Source organism: Manacus vitellinus, unplaced genomic scaffold (assembly GCF_001715985.3).
Source record: "Manacus vitellinus isolate BGI_N305 unplaced genomic scaffold, ASM171598v3 scaffold_5_pilon, whole genome shotgun sequence".
Lineage (NCBI taxonomy): Eukaryota > Metazoa > Chordata > Aves > Passeriformes > Pipridae > Manacus > Manacus vitellinus.
The window spans coordinates 31,783,461-31,800,153 of NW_021940682.1; the positions used below are offsets into that span (position 1 = coordinate 31,783,461).

Below are 16,693 nucleotides of genomic sequence, written 5' to 3' on the forward strand. Positions count from 1 at the left end.
TGCTTGGGGAGGGCTAGTCCGGATTAATATTGGGTACCATCATGCAAGGTACAATATCTAGAAGGGGGTGGGGGGCAAGGCCCTTTGGGTGCGTTGCAGGCCCCCACCCACCCACTCTCTCTAAGCCAATATCTTGCTAGTGGCTTGCTTAAGTCCTGGAGACCCTGTGTGAAATCCTGCTTAGTAGCCCCCTGCATAAAAATTTGCAAGGTCTCTACATCTACATGAGGAATCTCATCTGAAATTAAAGAAATTAAATATGTGCAAATGAGGAAGCAGCTGCTATTTTCACGTTATTGACCGAGAAGGGACATAATGGGAGTTGGCCAAATGTCATCCTGCCTCAACATGACTTTTTGGGGCTGCAGGGTTAAGTGCTCTACTCCAGCCAGCCCCAAATCCAGCATCTGCAAGCAGAGACAGACCCAGTCTCTTCCACCATTATTTGAAGTTAATAGGGAAGCAAGATGATAGCTGTCACACACAGGAATTGCTTTCAACAGGAAGGTATTGACCCCAGGAAATGCTTCCTTCCAAGTCGTCTGCAAGAAAAGTAGTCAATCCAAGAAAACACATTTGTTTTGCAAATGAAGTTTGGTTATAACCCAGCATTTCCCACTGTGGCAATACAACAAGCTCTTTGGTGCCAAAGGACCATAAGCAATAGTTGTATTTGTATTCTGTAGCCTTTATCACAGGCAATTAGCTAGAACAAAATGTGACAGTTTCAGAGGTGACAGCTGAACTCGATGACACAGCAGACAACAAGGTACAAAAATACAGAAAAAATACGGGAAATAGCACTTTCTGTTGGCCACCTTTTTCAATCACTTTCCCACTGCAGAGTGCAATGTCAAATTTTTATAAATAAAGTTGATCCATAGGTTCTCCAAATGGACTATTGAGCAAGGTTTGGCAGGAAGGCTATTAAGAATCCATGCTGTGACATGAATATAAATGGATGTAAATATTGTCCTTGCTTGCACCAGTGCACTACCACATTGCTCTCAGGCCAGCTGCTTTGTAAGCAGCCTGCCCTGATATCAATGGGTTTCTGAAATACTATGCCAGCTCTTAGCCTGTTTTTTGGTTTTTTTGGTTTTTTGTTTTGTTTTTTTTTTTTTTTTACTTAAACCTGCAGGAGGCGTTTATACTAGAAACTGAACTCATCTTGATTAGTTCTGGGCTCTGTTCATCCATTCCCATAAGTCAGGCTTTGCTGCCAGCACTTGTGGTGACAGCAGTCTCTAATGATGGGGCTTGTTGCATATAGCTTTCATAGTATAAAAAATAAAATTTTAATGGGGTCGATTTGTCACCACCTGAAAAAGGAAGCTCCAGCCTTGCTTTCCCAGTGTAGATGGACTGTGGCTTCTTGTCTGTCTTACCTTCTGAGCAGCTGGCCTTCAGTACTCCATTCAGCTCCCTGTAATCCGATGTACATAAAGCACTGTCAGATGAAAATGACAGATCACTGGGTGACACAGCAATCTTGAGTTAGTCCTCCTGTGTGCATCCAACCCCTACATCATCTACAGCTGGAGGAGATGCTGAGTCTATATTTTAACTGGGAATGGTGCTGAATATTCACCAGGTGATTTCATAGATTTTGAAGTTCTACATAAATGACTCAGTCAGGTCTCAAAGTCTATTTGGATCCACTGGAAGTGAAAAATGACCACCAATGCCTGATTTGTAAGAGAGTAAAGCTGGGTAGTAGGGCCTGTTGTAAAGATTTTAGCTCTACTGTCACCTGCTGAGGACAAGAGTCAGGATGCTGGCTCCAGGACCATGGGCATAACAAGCTGCCAGGGCTGAAAAAGCTGCCATACGAAGTTAAATGTCTGCATGAAATTCTCAACAGCAGGAAAATAGGTTGCTATCTGCTTTTTTGGCCCTTCCTTGCCCCACAACCAAGGGACAGTCTTACCTGTGGCCAACTGCAGATGACTCACCTGGTACAGCTGGTGCTGAGAATGCCTCTACCGTGGTCATGTACCCAGCCCGCGCTGGGGCTCTGCCACCACACACCCACACGGCCCGTTGCTGGGACTGGGCTCACATCTCCGTTTCCTTGCAGAAGCCTAGCAGTGCTTCTCATGACATCGATCACACCTCTTCCATCAAAGTGCCAGAAATGAACTGCCTATCCAACAGCAAATGTCTTTATGTACAATAACAAAACGCCTTTTTGAAACCAATGTTGTGATGCCCACCACAAAGTAAATGGGCCTTCCAATAGGGAGGGAGATCATTTGGAACAACCAAACCAGCCCTTCTGTCCAGAAGAGATGTAGAGAATGAAGGGTTTCCACAGAGGGTCATCGACGTCTGCATCACAGCGGCTTCAGGACGCCTGCCTTGCTTTCACTTCTCATCAGGACTGTTTACAGGCGATGCAGGATGGTCCAACCATGAAAACTGACTACTTCTCTGGATTGTTTGTTACACCACAAGGAGTTCAAACAAGTGATTTTGCAGAAAAGTATTTTGGCAGTATCAGCAGGAAAAACCTGACATATACCCACATCCAATATTGGCACATTAATACCAACAAGAGAATATGAAATGCAAACAATAAACTGAAGTCTAGAAAAATAATACACAAACTTGGTTAGCACTGCTAATCCAGAATCATCAATATTCAAAACTATCGTTCAATGTGCTTTAACATTACTTTCAAAAAAAAAAAAGGTTGCCTCTAACAGTAAAGTGGTTTTAAGAGGTAAACCTACTGAAGCAATTAAAGCCACAATTTCAAGATAAGTTATCCAGCTGCATTTCCTCAGGTTTTTTCAATGTACTGGAAGCTTTCAGATTTATGGAAATGACAGAATGCATGCTCATAAGAGAGAAACAAAAGCAGCTACACCTTTTCAGTTCTCATATAATATATGAAAATAAAAGCATCAGCTGTCAACCCAGACTAACTGCTTAGTCCAATCTGCATTCTTTACCAGAATTCAACTTCTACTAGCATAAATTATGGGCCATGACAGATGAAAGGGTATTTGAAAACTAAGAATGCTCAGACATTTTGCTTTAATAGAAGCAATTGTTATATTTAGGATCCTAAACCAAAAGCTACCTCATGCTTAGGATGACAATTGTGCATTTAGAAGCTTTTCTTGAGTGTGACAGATAGCAATCAAATTTACTCTTTTGTTTCACTTAATATCCAGCTATGGAAGTATTTTCAATCAGAAAAAAAAACTCAAACAAAAAAGGTCCTTCTAGGTGACAAGTATCTTTAAACAATATTACTTAGACACTGTACAGCCCATAGCAGTGGCCACCTACAAGCCACTCAGAATCAAGCGACGGCCTCACAGACCTCTATGTCTCCCAGTGCTGCCCAGGTTGTGCCAAAGACTGCTTTCTAGTCTCTTTATGGTCAACAGAAAGAGTCTCTTAACACTCTGCAAAAATTTTTGCGCAAGTTCTTATTTTGGGTACATTCTTGGTAATTTTTTTCATGGAAACTGTAAAATGGAAACAGACAAGTACAAAAAATACTGGCTTGGGGACAGAGAGGATTTCAGACATGACAAGGAGCAAAGTGATATGATTAAACTGCACATGTGTTATGTACTGCATAGAGGTCATATCATGAGGGAGTGGTGTGGTCGTGAATCCCAACACACGTACAGTCAACACTTCATTGCAAGTCACAATCAAATGAAAAATATTTTTACCCATATGAGTATCTGCAGGCTTCCCTGGATTACTTGGGTAATTAGGTTAATCAAGCCCATGAAGGTTCTCACATGCTTAAGTATTTGTGGCACCAGGTATTAAGGTGGAAGAGATTTGAGTTCTGGGTGGTTTTTTTGTTTGTTCAGTTTTTAACACCTCAGTGGAGCATCCTTAACTCCTTCCTCCATGACTCTTTGGTACCCTTGATTTTTCCACAAGCAGGGTGGTTTGAGCAATAATTTAAAATAAGAAGTGTTTTTTTGCAACAGTAGGGGTAATCGAGTTGGTGAAACCCATTTTAATCCTGGAAATTGAGAGTAGTGGATTTGCAGAGAAACTGGAGCCAACTACTCAATAAAGATTCATAAACAACACGCAACATGGAGCAATGACTGTGAGTGTATGTTGAACAAACCAGAAACAGGAATACTTCTTGTTTCCAAGAGCACCCAGTTTACTACTCAGAACTTACCTTGCACGTTGTTGTACAAAGTAAGATATAGTAAGTATCAGTATCCTAAAGAAGGGTTTTCCAAATCCAAAGCTGTTGTGAGCCTCTATTGGCAGTGGTAGCTGCAAGCACCCAGTTTACTACTCAGAACTTACCTTGCACATTGTTTATGGGGAAAAACACCCACCTTAAATAAAGGTATTTTTAGAACTGCATACTATTATCTGCCTATTCATAGTGCTAGTGGAATGTAAAAACATATTAAACAAGCCTCAGACCTTAATTGTCGGTTTGGAAATCTCTTGGTCAATTCAGTTGCCCATTTGCTACGTGTGTGAGTGTATAAATGAGGGTTGAGGTTTTTTCCTTTTGGGAAAAAAAGTAGTATCGGGTTTTTTCCAATTTTTTAAATTAATACGATATCAGCTAAAAATGGTTCCAATTTTACACCTTTTTTCCTGTTTAAACCTCTTTCTCTTGCTTCAACCCAGAGTGTAATATGAAATTAAGTCTTAAGTTTTAAAGTCTCCATATATGCTTACTGAATCAATAAAAAAAGCCAGACTGTTCTTCCCCTTGGAAGAAGCAAAGCAGCAGTTCCTTGCTCATAGGTGAGAAGTATCCTAAAATCATGAATCTCACACTTTTGAAAGACTGGGGAGTTGAATACAACTGTATCATCAAACAAATTTTTTGATAACTTAGGTTCACAGTTTCAGTTTAATTGTTTTTAAAGTACCATAGATACTTAGTATTTTAATGTAACTTATTTTGCTCCCTTTCCCATATGTTGTTTATTTCCACATCACATTAAAAAAACCTGCAAACCCATATAATAAAAAATAATCACATTTGATCTGAAGACGCAAACACCACTTCAGGAATCCTTAAGGAAAAAAAACTCCAAAGGTCACAGTGGACATCCAACAATAAAAAACGTAACATTAACTGTGGAGGGAACAAGACGCTTTTGGAAAATTATCCTTTTGAAAATTCATAAATTTATGTTTGAATAATCAAAGATATGTTTGAATCTGCCTTAGTTTGAGAAACAGAAAAAGCCACCACCTTTTTTCAGCTGTGTTAGCCATCATATGGATTATAATTATCCTCTTCTTTCAAGTCGAGGAAAGTTTTCTTTAATAATAGGAAAAAAATAAAATCAACAGGCTTATATTTTTATGTCTACCATCTTAAAATAGAGATTAGAAAAAGTGCAGAATTTAAAATGCCATACACCTGACACAGAACCACAGTGAGGCCATTAATGGTCCAACTTCCAAGCATAATTCAACACATGCCAACAAGTTGCTTCTGCACTACATAGAAAAATGGGTCAAAACGTAAAGACAAACCCCCACGATTCATTGACGTGTCTTTTCTTGCTTTGGTAATTTCAGGTATTTTGAAATGGTCTGCACGGTCAGAGGCAACTCAATCAGAAATGGCAATCATATCTAGAAAAAGAAAACTATCCAAACAGTTCAGGTCTTTCTTGCTCTGCTCTAGAGAACAGTCAGAATTTTCAGAACAAATGTATATCATGTTTGTTAGCATCTGGAAGTTCAAGTAGCAGTGAACATCAAATGAAATGTATTTCTGTTTTAAGTGCGAAAACACCAACATGGAACTAAGCTGAGCTCAGTTCTAACCCAAGCTTCTTCCAAGTGTTCCTTCTGTGACGAATTCTTGAAGCATCTTTCTATCACTTGACATGTTACCCCACCCGTCTTTCGAAAAATTATTTGCTATTATAGAGAAGGGATCTGAAACGAAAGTTAACCAAACTTTTTGGCTGTGGAAAAGAATATAAAACTCTCATAAATTTACTTGTCAGCAGCAAAAAGACTCTTCAAGTGTCTTAACCACTGTACAGTTTCATAGTTTTAATACTTCAACTTTTTTTTCCATTTTTCATTGTTGAAGAAATAATTTCACAATCTCAAATCAAAGTCAACACTGCAGTGAGGAGAGCTTTTCTACTTTATTACAAAGAGAAGAAGCCTTTATGTGGTCAGAAAATACAAGATTGATCTTTTTTTTTTCTCTTCCTATGAAACGCTGCTGTTCAAACAGCCAGAGTGAATTGTCTCAGTTCACTTCTTTAAGTCCCATCACATTCACTTGGGTATGGATGTCCTTGGCTGCTGAAAATCTGGCCCTTTAGTGCACAGGGCGACAAAGTAGTCCCCTGACCAGCAGTTCCAGAATGTCCCGTTTTCATATATTGCATCCATGCACACCTCCTAAAAATGAGGTACAGCAGGGCAAACATTTTCCAAAATAGATGTCATATATATAATATATACACATTCGTACATACATACCTTTATTCATGTGATGTCCAAAAATTTAAAAAAAATGTACACATTTATTACAAAATCGTAACAAAGACTGGACAGTGTTTTGCTCATTCTGGAAAGATGAAGCTCAGTAATACACAACTCTGGAAACTAACCAGAGACTGTGGCAATATCGTTCTTCTAAACAGTCAGATATTCTTGCATTAAGCTTGGCGAAAACTGCCTTTCAAAAACAGAAGGGGAAGTAAAATAAAGGAAGCAAACCTTGCTCATCTTTCCAAATGAAATACGAGAAGGATCTTCACATAAAAATGCACAAACAGTTTTTATTACCAATAGTGCTACAATGAACAATGCAAATTTTGTTGTCTAATTTTTTGTCTTTTTTCTTTTTTTTTGTTTTTACATTTTGGAAAACTAAGTGGTAAACTTTTGTCAGTGTACTCGCTTGTCTTTACAGACCCAAGCTTGTCTGCTGGCAAAAAAGAAAACAAAAACAAAAATTCAGACCCTGCTCAAACTAAAGAAAAACAATTACAAATTTAGTTGTTGGGCAGCACATAATTAGTAAGGCAGGACCTCAAATGGTGACCCTTCGCATGAGCCAATTGCCAGATCCTCAAGGAATTAAAACCAGGATGCCTGAGCCACATCAGTTCTGCAGTTATGTTGAGTATTGTGCTGAGACAGCCATACCCCAAGAAAAGGGAAGTCTTTAGAAGGCTTGCTGAGCAGGGTTGTAGTTGAAGGTTGATGGCAGATGAGGCCTTTCTTCTAGTTTGTCATATTCCAGATGGAACTCCTACAGTTAAAAAAAAAGACAAAACCAAATGACATATCATTTACTTGTTGAGACCTGGTCTTTCTACCAGCCATTGAAAAGCACAAATACAGAGGAGATCAAGCACTAACTTATCCTAAGGCAGAAACACATGATTTTGCTATCTTGGATTCCATATTTTAAGTAGAAAAAAGCAGTCAATTATAACTATCCTAAGCCATTATACCTGCAACACGTAGGCTCTCCTATTCTTTTAATGCTGCATGACCCTCAAAACCCTTGTTATGATCTCAAACAATTTTATACATGCACAGACACAAAACACAAATATGCAATCACAGCATGAGCTGAATTATGAACAAAAGCTTCTGTCTTTCCACATGTCAGGAGTACAGAGGCTTAGTTTGGATGAACTGAAGTTTAGGAATAGTTTGTGTCATACTACCAGACCAAATGGCCTCAAGCTGTGCCAGGGATGGTTCAGGTTGGATATTGGGAAAGGGATGTTAAGCACTGGAATGGATTGCCCATGGAGGTGGTGGAGTCACCACCCCTAAAGGTGCTCAAGAAACAACTGCATGTGCCATGGTCTAGCTGACATAGTGGTGATCAGTCAAAGGCTGGATTTGATTCAAAGAGGTCTTTTCCAACCTAAATGGTTCTGTAATTCTGTGAAATCGTGAGTTAAACTAGTTAAGTTTCTCCTTTGGGAACACTATCTAAAATGCTATAGACACAAAGTACTGAGACCTACTTAAGCCAGAATTTATCAAAATATTTCACCATGTTTCATACTCATATCTAAGCTCCAGAGTCAGCAAACCTGAAGTCTTGTATTTTTCAGATACTTTCAGCAGCGTAATTATGTCTCATCTCTATTTCATTTTCATTCAAGAAATAGGGTAAGCAGAAATTTCAGAACTGCTCTTTAATGGTAGTGCTTGGTAATTCAACAAAAGTTACCTTGGACATGCACAGTTAATTTATTTTGCCTAAATCAGTGGAGAATCTCAGCAGGATATCATCTCTATCTGCAGAGCAAACTTGCCCCACTATTTTTATATACAGATGAAAATACTGAGAGTAATGACAGATTATTTTAGAACACTCTCTGAAGTGATTAAATAGTATAATATTTCAGTACAAATTAAATTAAGGACCAAGTCAATTCAACAACAGAAATAAAATCTAGAAACTCCAACTCGCAGACAAGGTCCATTTAGCATAAAAAGAACATTCAGCATGGTAGAAAAAGAAAGTGGAGGTAAATGTGAAGCATTCTGTATTCCCTTGAGAATACTGTCCCTAAAACTGGAAAACCATAGCAATATCTATGTAAGGTTACAACCATCTGCACTGAAATGTTGGTTCCCTGCTCTCTACTCCAAAAAGTTTTTAGGGGTTTTTTGTTTGGTTGGGTTTTTTTGGAGTTATTTATTTATTTATTTGGGTGATGGGTTTGGGTTTTTTTAACCTTTTAGGTAATATATACAGAAGTGCATTGCTTTTGGCATTCCTAATTAAAACTGCATGCCACATTGTGTGTGTTCTCTTTTTGTGCAGATACATACATGTGCTGAGACTGAATAGATGCCTGCTCCCTCCTTGGGTCAGAAGCAAGATGAAGGTGTAGAAATCTGTGTATGTATTTTAGCGTCAAAGGCTAGATAGCCTAGATTAGGCTGGGCTAGAATAGGTTGTGTGGATCTTATGGGGCCAACAGGAAGGCTGGAGAGAGACTTTTTGCATGGGCATGTAGGTATAGGAGAAAGGGGAATGGCATTAAGATCAAGAATGGTAGGATTTAGATTAGCTATTAGGAATAAATTCTTTACTGTAAAGGTGGTGAGGCACTAGAACAGGTTGTTCATACAGGTTGTGGACGTCCCATCCCTGGAAGTGTTCAAAGCCAGGTTGGATGAGGCTCTGAGTAACCTGGTCTAGTGGAAAGTGTCCCTGCCCACAGCAGAGGGGTTGGAACTTTAAGGTCCCTTCCAATCCAAACTATTCTGTGATTCTATGATCTTCAGTAATTCTGCAGCCATTTTATAATAGAAAAGATACTACTCAAGCTTTCTCTCCCATTCACAGTTGTCAAAGTTTCTATCTTGCACATAATCATGGAAAGGCCTACAGATTACTATCAATCTATGGTCAGCTTCAATCAGATAACTGAACCTCCACAAGCTCTGTCTGAAATGCCTTCAAAATTACCCATGCAAAACTGCTAATGAGACTAGTAAGATATAGTAAGTATCAGTATCCTAAAGAAGGGTTTTCCAAATCCAAAGCTGTTGTGAGCCTCTATTGGCAGTGGTAGCTGCAAGCAAGGTGTGTGTGGAATAAATGCTCAGTAGCTTGAGCAATCCTTTGTCCCACAGATTGATGTCCCTCATTCAGAAGGAGGAGTATGATTCCCTACCAAATTTTCTTTAGAAGCATGTGAGTTCACACTTCAAACTGTCATCGATTGCTAAAATAAACAGGCTTAAAACACCCTTTTTGATTTGCACTGCAGTATCAGCAATTCTCAAATTCAATATTCAGCAGTGTGTAAGAACACCTAAAGTTTTATTTGACAAAACAAAAAAGAGAACTCATTGACCGAGAATTTTTGAAAACTAAAAGGCAATTATTTATTACATATAGGAAAATACTTTTATTACAGGTATACTTTATGGTTTTGTTTTTGCCACTGTCGTTTAGGATGTCAACAGCAGATACTTTTTAATATAAACAGATACAAACAAAACGTAAAAAAAATCCATTTATCCATTGATAAATGCGTTAAATTGTTTTATTTTCCACACAGAGGTAATTATTAAAACTTAGATAGTGTTTATTAACCAAGAATAATAAATACTAAATGTGTGTGAAAACTTATAGCACACGTGTGACACTAAATAAATTGTTCTATGCAAAGAAAATAACCACCTCTCACATCATCCTAGGAACTTGCTTTGATGGTAAAGTTACATCAGCCCGCACATGTACAAACAGGATACTTAAGACAGAAGAGGATTGCTTAGAATGATCTTAAGCATTAATAGAGTACAACAAAACAAAAAAGTTAGCAGAATAGGTAGTGTCCCTGAGGATAAATATTCTGGACTGTGTAAATCCATCAGAGCAGAGGGTAGAAATCTCACAGCTAGCTCAAGAATTCCAAATGCAACTTAAAAGTAGCATTTATACTGACTTAAAGATGGATGCAAAGACTCTAATTAAAATTAGGGGCTGAACTGAAATGCTATGGCACATCTCTATTAGAATAAGAAATTAATTTTCTAGTAATTATGAAACTACTTCAATTAATATTGATCTTAAGAGGATAAGGAGTAATTTAACATAGACAGCAACCCTGACAAGTAAATAAACACTTGCAAATCTAACTTTCTGAACTTTCTGTCCCATAAAGATTCCATGTTCTGTAACTATAAAATCAAAGTAAAAAGGTCTTATAATTTTGCTCCTTAAACAGATCAAGTCTCCTTACTGAAAAGCAAGAAGGAGAAACTCTAGATAGCTTACTTCAGACAACTTAAATCAGGATTTCAGTAAATGTGCAATTGTCGAAAGCACTTCTGGTGTCATACCTACTTCCCTTCTCATATCTCCTCAACAGCAGCAAACTATAGCCACAACCTAAGTGAAAAAATCAGTGTCTTTAACCTCAGTGCCCATGTGCCCTAGGATGTTTCCATGTGCCCTAGGATGAAAACCATATACAGACATATCTATAATCAGATTCTCCTGCATTTTAGTTTGCATTTAAGGTGAATTTGAAGTTTATTGTCATTTATTTTTTCTTCACTATTTAATACCAATATGTCAAAACAGAATCCATTTGATTTTATTTCCTAACAGTTTAGGAATTCTTATTACTCAGCTACTTTACTGCATTTCCTTCTTCAGTTTATTATCGACTAGGTATATAAAAATAGAGCCTATAGTTTAATAAAAAAGATAAATATATTTGATGTTTTCTTGAAAGAATTCGTTCGTCCTTCTTTACTTTTGTTAAATCAATGTAGGACACTATCAAAAAATCTATTAAATCATGAGTGGGTTATGATTTTACAAACTTAGTCCTACAATTTAGTCACATTATCTAAACGGCTGTATTTCACTGTATCTATCATACTGCACCGTAATTTAAAATGGGGACAATAAATACATAAGCTCATAATGCAGGTCTGCAAATGTCTGCAAGCAATGTCTGCCAAGTACAATACATTAGAAAATGTGCTGCCCTATATTTGAGCATATACACTGGAACAACAGACAAATTTATAAAGCACCTTGAAAAACAATTGAACATGCACAAAAAAGAGACAGAATTTACCAGAAATTATTCCTGTCTGACTGCTTCAAAGGACTAATGGAACTCCTAAGCAGTAAGTACTATGGTGGACTTCTAAGGAACCGATATTCCCAGCCTTCACTAATAACAGTTACAGTAAGAGACTGCAATTTATCATAATTATTTTTTTCTTCTCCAGCTCCTTATAGGTTTCACTTCCTGAAACATTTATTAATTACTCCTGTGTTTGTTAGAAAAAAATTACTTAGCCATACTTTTCTTTGTATTCAAAGCAACACAGTTATTAAATACTGCTGTTCTCGTTATGGTAAGTCTACATTAGTCTTCTTCAAATTCCAGAAATTAATACCAGAGGTAACAAAATTACCACTGAACGTTAATATCACACTTGACGTACATCTAAGTTCTTATTTATTTATCACAGATGGAAATGTCACAGAATTACTTCTAGTATGCAATTCCTTTTCCATGTAACAAAACCCCACAATTTTCCCAAAATCATTCTCTGCCTTCCTGTGATCAATACTCAATCTGTCTGCTGTATTTTGCACATAATCACGTGCAAAACAAATCAAAGTTAAATAAAAATTTCAAAATAATATTCCAGTTCAAATTTTTACATTAAGGAATATGCCAGCCTAAAAGAAAAGACATTATTGCATCCTATGGACATTGGGGGTGGAATAAATAAAATAATCATGTTCCTTGTTAAATTACCACTGCAGGTGCAAAATTTTAGAAAATTCTCTCTCTGCCTTACTAGCTATCAACAGCTTCTTGATGTCGGGGGAATTATTTTCAGCATGCAAATAAAGAGAAGAGAAACTATGTAGACCTTGGGGAAAACCATTCATAGAACAGCAGTGATTCCCATCTCTCTTTCAGCACAGTGTCTCCAGGAATGCTAAAAGAAGGATGTAGTGTGCATCACTTAAGGACTGGATGCTGAGATTCAGCACAGCACTCGGGATTCCAAATAGAGACAATACTATCTTCAAAAGTAATGCTAAAGCATCAAGTAGCAGATTTATACATTTAGAACAGGCAGGAAAAGAACAGACACTGAAAAGGTTACTTTTCTTATACAATGGGCACCACTTCCTCCTAGTAAAAGAAATGTTGTGTTTCCATGCAGGCTAAAAACGCAATTCCATTGATATATGAACCTACATGAGGCTCTTAATGCTCATAAATAAGTGGAATATATTCAGGTGACTCCAAAAAAGAAAGCTATCCTTTCAAAAGGTAATTACTTCCCCTCTGATGATCTTATGTAATAATAAAATAGCTTTAAATAGCATCTTGGGGAACCTAAGGAAGTATACCAAGCATCAAATAACAATTTGAGTAGAAACAAAAACTTTCATTTTGTTCGTGTTTTCGTTTGAGGGGAGTGATGCTTTTGCTTAAAAGTTTTGGAATTACCTTGCACTTAAAAAAAACATACAGCTAGGGCTTGCCATTAAAATCTTCAGTTACAAAGGTTTTCTTATGGCAGCAGAAAGGCAGAAGAGACAAGGAGTCACACATGCAATTGACTGAAGAACCTCCCATATCCTTTAGAGCAACTAAAAATGTTGATTTCTGAGGGGAGCTTGCACAAACTAAACAAATTTTGGGGGGGGGGGGAGAGAAAAAAATTGAATTATATCTAGTTAATGTCAAGATGATGGCAAATACACAGAGAGAAGAACACTCAACTTTATTCTCTTTAAAACAGATGTTTAAAAACACATCAACACATATATGTAACTATTTAAAGCAATGTTTCATAATCTCCAAGTGTATAAATACAACTTGCTCACAGCTTTTCAGCAAACAATTCATAAGTTATGCTGCAGGTGAAAAGATTTCTGATTTTATGAAATACCTAAGCATGTGGAACCACAGAATATAGTTCCAACGTGCTGGAATTACATCTGTTGAGTTGGTCTGATCTGATCTGTTAGATGTGATACTGTACCTACAGATGGTCTGACACAGAACATTACTGAGAATATTCATGGACAGAATGGGATAAATAGATTATGAGAGCTGGGAATGGAAAAAGCTGTAGCTTTCTGATTTTTTTAATGCTTTGGTCTACAATATAGAAAACAAGCATCATGAAAATATGCCTCCCCCTTAAAAGAAGTTATTATTTCAAAGAACTCTGATGTTAGACAACAGCATGGACGTCCTGAAGTATGGTCAAGGAGAGACAGCACCCAAAACCAAAAAAAAACGTTTCCCACACCTGTTCTACATCCATTATTAATTCCAAAGTAAGGTGTGGTAGCATCCTATTTAAATTTCCAAAGCAATAATAAAGTGTTCATAAGCACAATTTTTAAAATGCCAAATAATGCTTTCCATTCTATAACTGTGTACATGGAAAGAGCTTTCAATTGTAACAAAACTCATAAGAGAGGTTCTATGTCCTTCTACCTCCCAAAGAAAACTGGAAAAAAAAGAGAGACAGCTTCTTATTTTGCACAAGCAAGCCAGTGTTTTAGGCAACCTTTATTCCCTCACACATCAGAAATTAGGATCATGAACAACAGGAAGTTAAAAAGTTTGAGATTTTTGTGGAGAAAGTTGTGTTTTGTCTTTCTAAAAATACATGGTTGACAGATTTAAAACATCTGCACAAGGGAAAAGAGATACCTTAGCTACTTTCCTCCAGTTAAGACAGTCAAAGAAGTAATATGTTCCCCTCTCGTACGTATTGGTTTTCATTGTTGGCTCCATGCCCGGTGCCCTGGTGATCCATACTCGTTCTTCTTTGTGGTATCTCCAATCTCGGTTAAATCTTTCATTTTCAATAGGAAGGAAAAATAATTTTTAGTGTTAGTTATCTGAAATTGACATAATAAACTAATTTTAAAGGTTTCAATCAATATTGTGCATTGCATTCAAATCCAATACAAGATTTCTATGACGTTGTTATTATACCTGTGATTTCATACCTCTTCCATAAAATTATTACACCTCAAACTAAACACATATGAAACTTTAAGAAGTCTGATAGTTTCAAACAACAAACTCTTTTTAGGAGTATCTACTGGTTTTTGTTTTGCTGAAGATAGGTAAGTTACACATTTAATAATGATTGGCACTTGCCATTTTTTCACAGTGCTTCATAATGCAAAATATATGGGACAGGCTTTTGATTTCCACTATCTGAATGAAAAAAACCCATATGAAAACAAGGTCGGAGGAGGTATTTTAAAAAAAAGGTTTCCAGTTCAAGATGACTAAGCTTCTTTCTTTCAATGTCTAACTTGTTGGGGTGTGATTTTTTTTTTTTTTTTTTTTTTTACATCTACTACTTCATTACTGCAATAGATTAACTCATATAAGACTGACAAAATAGTTTGAACGTACAGCTCTACTGCTGCTAATAGCTGTAATACATCTCCTCCATTCATGTAATAGAGATAAAACAGGAGATCTTCTCCATATCGGCCAAGTTTTATTGCAGCCAGCTGCAAAAGATTGAAGAAAATGAGGATGAAAAATCACAATAGATAAATGTTTTAAAACATACTATCCCACTTAAATAACACAAGGATACATCCAGAATGTGCTTCCATCCTAAGTGTGTTGAAAATGATACTCTAATATAACAAGAGTAATAATTACTAAAACAATCAATTTTTCTTCACTTTTAGTTAACCTTTCCAACTTAAAGGATACAACAGAAAAATAAACAGATGTAACAAATCAGCAAGACAGAATTTTCTCCCTGTATGTGTGTATCCTCACCTACTTATTTTGTTTGAAAAAACCCAACAGAACAACTTCTGCATGTATTTGCTCACTTCACACTCTATTAAGCAATATTACTAAAACTTCTTTCACTATTTTTCAATGATCCCTCTTAGGGAACCACAACAGTTGAAAGAAAATATATATCAAAAAATCCCTATTCATGTAGATACAGAATGAACAGATAAATGTGAGAACCACAATTTTGAACTCATCTCAAGAAGAAATATCTCCATTTAATTAATTTGGCATTTGAATAACACTGTAAGAATCCTAACCTTCGGGAGAAGGGCAAACTCTTAAAAACATACTGTGCTCTTTTGCTATTCTTTTGCATGCCCATTCTCTTTTTGTAAGGTATAATGGGTGCTTGATGTGTCCAATCAGCCTGTTAACACACCACTGCTCCTAGAAAGACTGAGGAGATCCATAAAATGCACTGATTTCAAACATTACCTCTCTGAAAGAAAATTTAGAAAATTTCTGGTAATAAAGTAACAAAAAATGCACACATACACACACATAGACACATGTACTCACCTTATCCCTAATGTGAATGTTAGTTAAGTATTCAGATGGAACATGGAAGTCTAAAAAAGAATCGGAATTGATGCAACTATTAAGACATGTAAATGAATGTAGTTTGCAAATATTAATACTGATTTAAATAGTTATTTCTCTCTTACCTATGTCTTGAGGTCGACAAGGTGATGATGCCCAGGGGGATGCAAATTTGGGATAAAGATTTCTGAAGAAAAAGAAAAGCATAAATTTATAAAAATTAAACCCCAAAACAACCAACTTAAAAAAAAAAAAAGGCTCCATAAACAACCCTGAAAACCTAAAAACTATCACACAACCAAATCACTAGCTGGGGTGAGAAAAAAAGGAGGAAAATTTCCTAAAACAGTTATATTTATTAATTTTCTTTTTAATATTCAGAGTAAGGTTGCATTTAAACTGCCATGGGAAACTACAGGGTCAAGATTTCCTTTATCTTTCCTTCTTAGGAAACTTAAGTGTCAGAGATCCCTTTTTCAGGTATCCAATATTATACAGGGTTTCAATTTGACTAGGAGCAGCTGTCACAAGCCTGGTGTGTTCTGATTTATTAGCCTATGGTTTCAAAGGGGAGGAGAAGCTCATATTGGAAGGTTGTTTTTTTAAAACTAACCAGTAAAGATTTTACTCTTCTTCTGAACAGGAATTAGAGAGTTAATTTAAACCACTAGAAATACACACAGAATTCTTAAATTTTGTTTCCAAAAGCACACTTATTTTGTTGTGTTTCCAAGTCAGACAGGTATTTTTTACCATCATAAGTACCTCACAGGGCAGAAAAATTTGTCTTTTCATATGTGAACTGTTTTTAGTTTTTCAAACAACAA

The 16,693-nt window shown here is 36.6% G+C and overlaps 1 protein-coding gene across 8 annotated transcripts in view; it reads right to left on the reverse strand.

Annotated features, from left to right (window-relative positions):
* Positions 1 to 6,111: 6,111 nt before the first annotated feature.
* Positions 6,112 to 16,693, reverse strand: part of CNOT2 (CCR4-NOT transcription complex subunit 2) — an 81,206-nt gene continuing 70,624 nt past the window's right edge. For 7 of the 8 annotated variants that reach the window (XM_029963495.1, XM_029963492.1, XM_029963493.1 and 4 more), the window contains 5 exons: positions 15,992 to 16,053; positions 15,846 to 15,895; positions 14,922 to 15,022; positions 14,202 to 14,346; positions 6,112 to 7,252 (listed from right to left, as the gene is read on the reverse strand). In XM_029963495.1, coding sequence (XP_029819355.1) covers positions 7,166 to 7,252; positions 14,202 to 14,346; positions 14,922 to 15,022; positions 15,846 to 15,895; positions 15,992 to 16,053 — 445 coding nt within the window. In that variant the 3' untranslated portion in view covers positions 6,112 to 7,165. The remainder of the gene's footprint in view (positions 7,253 to 14,201; positions 14,347 to 14,921; positions 15,023 to 15,845; positions 15,896 to 15,991; positions 16,054 to 16,693) is intronic. The other variant, XM_029963494.1, reaches the window with a different exon arrangement.